Source organism: Kryptolebias marmoratus, linkage group LG10, assembly GCF_001649575.2.
Source record: "Kryptolebias marmoratus isolate JLee-2015 linkage group LG10, ASM164957v2, whole genome shotgun sequence".
NCBI classification, from domain to species: Eukaryota; Metazoa; Chordata; class Actinopteri; order Cyprinodontiformes; family Rivulidae; genus Kryptolebias; species Kryptolebias marmoratus.
Window position 1 is genome coordinate 5,675,795 of NC_051439.1, and position 5,175 is coordinate 5,680,969.

The 5,175-nt window shown below is 42.5% G+C and overlaps 2 protein-coding genes across 3 annotated transcripts in view; both read right to left on the reverse strand.

The window, feature by feature from the left end:
- The window catches only part of LOC119616592 (NACHT, LRR and PYD domains-containing protein 12-like), a 9,085-nt gene extending 6,660 nt beyond the window's left edge, over positions 1-2,425 (reverse strand). The window contains exons 1-3 of the mRNA XM_037977971.1: positions 2,233-2,425; positions 1,743-1,916; positions 1,031-1,204 (exon numbers count right to left, since the gene is read on the reverse strand). Of these exons, the coding sequence (XP_037833899.1) occupies positions 1,031-1,204; positions 1,743-1,916; positions 2,233-2,288 (404 nt within the window). The 5' untranslated portion in view covers positions 2,289-2,425. The remainder of the gene's footprint in view (positions 1-1,030; positions 1,205-1,742; positions 1,917-2,232) is intronic.
- A 307-nt stretch (positions 2,426-2,732) lies between these two features.
- LOC108239027 (protein NLRC3-like) overlaps positions 2,733-5,175 on the reverse strand; it is an 11,028-nt gene continuing 8,585 nt past the window's right edge. The window contains exons 6-7 of one of the 2 annotated variants that reach the window (XM_037977970.1): positions 4,010-5,175; positions 2,733-2,937 (exon numbers count right to left, since the gene is read on the reverse strand). In XM_037977970.1, the coding sequence (XP_037833898.1) occupies positions 2,934-2,937; positions 4,010-5,175 (1,170 nt within the window). In that variant the 3' untranslated portion in view covers positions 2,733-2,933. Of the gene's footprint in view, positions 2,938-4,005 lie in introns of those variants that run through there. The other variant, XM_025007099.2, reaches the window with a different exon arrangement.

The window sequence follows — 5,175 nt, forward strand, 5'->3', positions numbered from 1 at the left end:
TGTCTAACCTTGTACACATCTCCGTCCCCTCCCGTTCTCTCCGATCCTCTTCCTCCTTAAATCTCCAAGTACCCTCTGCCCGCCTCTCCACGATGGGGCGCAGGGCTTTCTCCTGCTCTGCACCTCTCCTCTGGAACTCTCTACCATCTGACCTAAGAAACACTACCTCTCTCCCTGCATTCATGACTTCTCTGAAAACTCATCTCTTTAGATTAGCCTATCCTTCTTAATTTCATCTGTTTTAATTCTACTGTTACTTATGTCTGCTTCTTTTCAACTGTATTTTCGCACATTGTCCTCTGATTCACCTTTTCTTGTAAGTGTCCTTGGATGTCCTGAAAGGCGCTTTTAAATAAAATGATTATTATTATTTGCTTTTGCAGCAATAAGACTAAATACCTCCTAAAAATATATGTTATAAATATAAATGTTACATAAAGTGACTTCTTCCTGCTCCAGTTTCCCCTTTACCAACACAAATCTGCCCTCTATCTTTATGCTTTGCAATAAACTTAAAACTGATAAAGACTGATAGAAGAATGCCCTCTCCTCTTTTTTACCAGATCTGTGGGAAGCAAAACAGGTGTTTTTAAAACCCTTTAAAAAATTTTTTTCATGTTCTTCATTTGATAAATGTGGTTCTTGCCAGAAGGCAATGCCAATCTGCTCTCGTTTTAGCTTTGAAGTGATCTTGCTTCTCTTCATGGGGTTTTTATACCATTGATATTTAAGGATTGTATATTATAATACTGCATACACTCTAGAGATTATTAACATTTTTTCCTGCACCTGTGTAATTTCACTCCTAGCCCTCAGAAAACATGAAGAACAAAAACACACAAAGACTGAATTTGTCCTAACAATGGGAACAGGTCTTCCAAATAAGAGGTTCTCTTATCTCCTCTCGATGTTAGGGGAAAATGCCACGATGTGGGGCATTTTAATTTATAAATCAACAAATTCTTAAGCATCAGTGAATGATTTTAGTTGGACAAACATAGAAAACCTCCAACAGCTGCAGTGAACTCACCTCAGAACCTCCAGTCTACAGTTCGGACTCTCCAGGAAACCACAGAGCTCCTTCACTCCAGAGGCAGACAGGTGGTTCCAGCTCAGGTCCAGGTGTGTCAAATTGGAGGGGTTGGACTTCAGAGCTGAGCCCAGAGAAGCACAGCTGATCCCTGACAAACTGCAGCCCCTCAATCTGAATAAAGAATAAAAGCTGTGAGCTGAAGCCAACAGGATGCAGGTTAAAACTGAAATATGAACTCAATTATTCAACTGGACACAATTAGTTTTACTGGATGTCAGAGCCACAAAAACACAATCAATTAAAGACCTAGTATTCCTTGAAGGAATGCATATCACCCGCCGCCTTTCATCCCAGAGTTTGACACTAAAATCATCTTATGATGAGAAAGTTGGAGCGTTTTGGTCAAACCTTGGAAAAAATGATTTTGTCTACATGACAACAAACAATAAATCCTTTTTTACTTTTACACAGATATATTTCAGAAATTACAAACTGTGTTTTCATGGATTTGGATTCAGTGGAGAATAATTTAGACCAGGTTTGACAAGAACCAGGATTTTAGGTTCTGAGCCAGAGCTGATCTAAGGTGGTCCAAATGTTTAACTTTTGAACTGAATGAAACATTAATAAATCAATAAATTCTGAAGCATCAGTGAATGATTTTAGTTGGACAAACATAGAAAACCTCCAACAGCTGCAGTGAACTCACCTCAGAACCTCCAGTCTACAGTTCGGACTCTCCAGGAAACCACAGAGCTCCTTCACTCCAGAGGCAGACAGGTGGTTCTGACTCAGGTCCAGTTCTGTCAGATGGGAGGGGTTGGACTTCAGAGCTGAGCCCAGAGAAGCACAGCTGATCTCTGACAAACTGCAGCCCCTCAATCTGAATAAAGAATAAAAGCTGTGAGCTGAAGCCAACAGGATGCAGGTTCAAACTGAAATATGAACTCAGTTATTCAACTGGACACAATTAGTTTTACTGGATGTCAGAGCCACAAAAACACAATCAATTAAAGGCCTAGCATTCCTTGAAGGAATGCATATCACCCGCCGCCTTTCATCCCAGAGTTTGACACCAAGTTAATCTTATCATGAGAAAGTTGGAGCGTTTTGGTCAAACCTTGGAAATAACGTTCTAATCGATCTCATGTGATATTCTGACAAACATAGAAAACCTCCAACAGCTGCAGTGAACTGACCTCAGAACCTCCAGTCTACAGTTTGGACTCTCCAGTCCAGAACACAGATGCTTCATTCCAGAGGCAGACAGGTGGTTCTGACTCAGGTCCAGGTGTGTCAGATGGGAGGGGTTGGACTTCAGAGCTGAGGCCACAACTTCACAGTGAGTCTCTGAGAGTCCAGCGGCACCAGCTCTGTAATGATAGAAAAAGTAAAGTCAGTTGTAATAAAATCAGCAAATCTGTCTGATAAACACAGACTGACACCATCTGATGACTAAACAGTGATGTCATCATCTGATTGAACATCTGCTCTTCACATCTGGGCTTAATGTCATCCCATCTGACTGTGTTTGACATGACACAGTGAATCTCTTTAGTCTCTTTTACTAAGAATCTTTGTTTTACTTTAATCTGCAGATGAAGGAGAGAACATGGGGTTACATTTCTGCTTCCACAGTCTGTCAGTGGGATCTGATCCAGAGTCAGAATCAGGATGTCTGCTTTAGAAAAACACTTGGACTCTTTTCTACTTTTCATTTCAGCTCAGAACATTTGGACTGAGTTCAACTCAGTGAACAGTTCCAGCTGGAAAGATGATCTCTTTGCTTCCTGTTCCTGTCAGCTCCAACTGTTCCCGTCCACACGCAGGAAAATGCTGCTGATATCAAGCTTTAAGCTTCAGAACATCTCAGCAGCTTGTGGTGGTGGGGGGTTATTGTTCAGCTGCAGGGGAGACAATCCAATGCTTTAGATTCATGGAGTCAACAAATCAAGTTTACAGGAAGATTCAAACTATTTAAACCTGACAAACTCACAGCTGTTCAAACTAAAGCTGCATTGTGGAGTTTTCCTCTGCTTCCCTTTGAAATCAGACAAATATTAGACTCTTTGACTCCATTTTCTCAACCATCTGAGGCCAAAGTCAACTGGTGGAAAAGTCCACCATGTAACATTTGTTCAAGAGCTTTGAGATGTTTAAGGTAACAGAAATTTGTTCTGTCGTGTTTTAGCAGCTGCTAGCTGGGTTAGCCTGTTAGCATAACTTCCTGCTTTTCTACACTGAGATATGACTGCTGTCTGCTGCAGGTAAGACTCTGATTACTCACAAGGACTTCATACAACCTCACTGCAAACAGTCCTAACATGTTTAGAAGAGAAAATGAAAACAGAAAACATCAAATCAGTGGAAGGATTGTGTGAATCTATTCAGATGAACCAGTAGGGGGCAGTAATGGTCAGAACTCCACCAGGACTGGGATTCAGAAACCAGTTCTGTTCAGGACTGGAATATTTGCAGCGAGCTGAGACCCAGGAGGACTTCATCTGGTTCCTGTCAGACTCTGAGCTCTGTGTGGACAGACTTCAGACAGCAGGGATGGATTTATGTTGTCTTCTTAAAAAGGAACTAAAGAAATCAAGTTTAAACTCAACTAAACTTTCATCCAGAAAGAGGACAGCAGAGGGTTGACTTTGAGCTAAATCTGAACTTTGAGGTCTTTTTATCCACATTATTTAAAAGGTTTGATGTTTCTGTTTAAACTCAGCAGATGCTTGTTGACCAAATCCACATCTGTCTACATGAACAACATGAGAGGAATACAACATTTCTAAGTTGACCTTTGACCCTGTAAACTTGTTTGGTAATGTTTATGAAAATGTTTAATCTGATGAAGATTAAAAAGTGTCTCTACCTTGATCCAAACAGAATTTCCACATGGCTCTAATTACTACTAATAATGCTTCAAACTGCTGATCTACACTGACTGATGATGGGAATGAACACATCTGGACTCACAGAAACTTCCTGCAGTTCTTCACAGCTGGAATCAGTCTCCATCGTCCTTCTCTTGATGCATTGTACTTCTTCAGGTCCACCTCATCCAGAACCTCCTCTGACATCTGCAGCATGTAGGCCAGAGCTGAACATTGGATCTCTGAGAGATCCTTCTCTGATCTGTTCTCTGACTTCAGGAACTCTTGGATCTCCTGATAAACTGAGAGGTCCTTCATCTCCATCAGACACTGGAACATGTTGATGCTTCTGTCTGGAGAGATTTCATCAGTGTTCATCTCCTTCAGGTTGTTGATGACTCTCTGGATGGTTTCTGGACTGTTCTCTGTCTGACCCAGCAGGCCTCCTAAGAGTCTCTGGTTGGACTCCACAGAGAGGCCATGAAGGAAGCGAACAAACAGGTCTAAGTGACCATTTTTACTTTGGAGGGATTTATTCATTACTCTGTTCAGGAAGTCATCCAGAGATGAATATTTGTAGGATTTTTCAAGAAATCTCTCCATCCCCTCCATGTTCCTGCTGGTGAAACAGTGGAACATGTAAACAGCAGCCAGAAACTCCTGAACGCTCAGATGAACAAAGCAGTAAACTGGTTTCTGGAAGATCAAACACTCTCTTTTGAAGATCTCTGTACAAACTCCTGAGTACACCAAGGCCTCTGTGACATCAAGATCGCACAGCTCCAGGTCTTCCTGGTAGAACATGATGTTTCCTTCCTCCAGATGTTCAAACGCCAGCCTCCCCAGTTTCAGAAGAACTTCCCTGTCAGCCTCCGTCAGCTCCTGTGGACTGGTCTCAGGTCCTTCATGGTACTTGTTCTTCTTCCTGTTTGTCTGAACCAGCAGGAAGTGTGAGTACATGTCAGTCATGGTCTTGGGCAGCTCTGCTCTCTGCTCTGTGGTCAACATGTGGTCTAGAACTGTAGCAGTGATCCAGCAGAAGACTGGGATTCCACACATGATGTGGAGGCTCCTGGAGGTCTTCATGTGGGAGATGATTCTGCTGGACAGCTCTTCATCACTGAACCTCCCCCTGAAGTACTCCTCCTTCTGGGTGTCAGTGAAGCCTCGTACTTCTGTTAGCCTGTCCACACATGAAGGAGGGATCTGATTGGCCGCTGCAGGTCGGGAAGTGATCCAGACCAGAGCCGAGGGAAGCAGGTTCCCCTT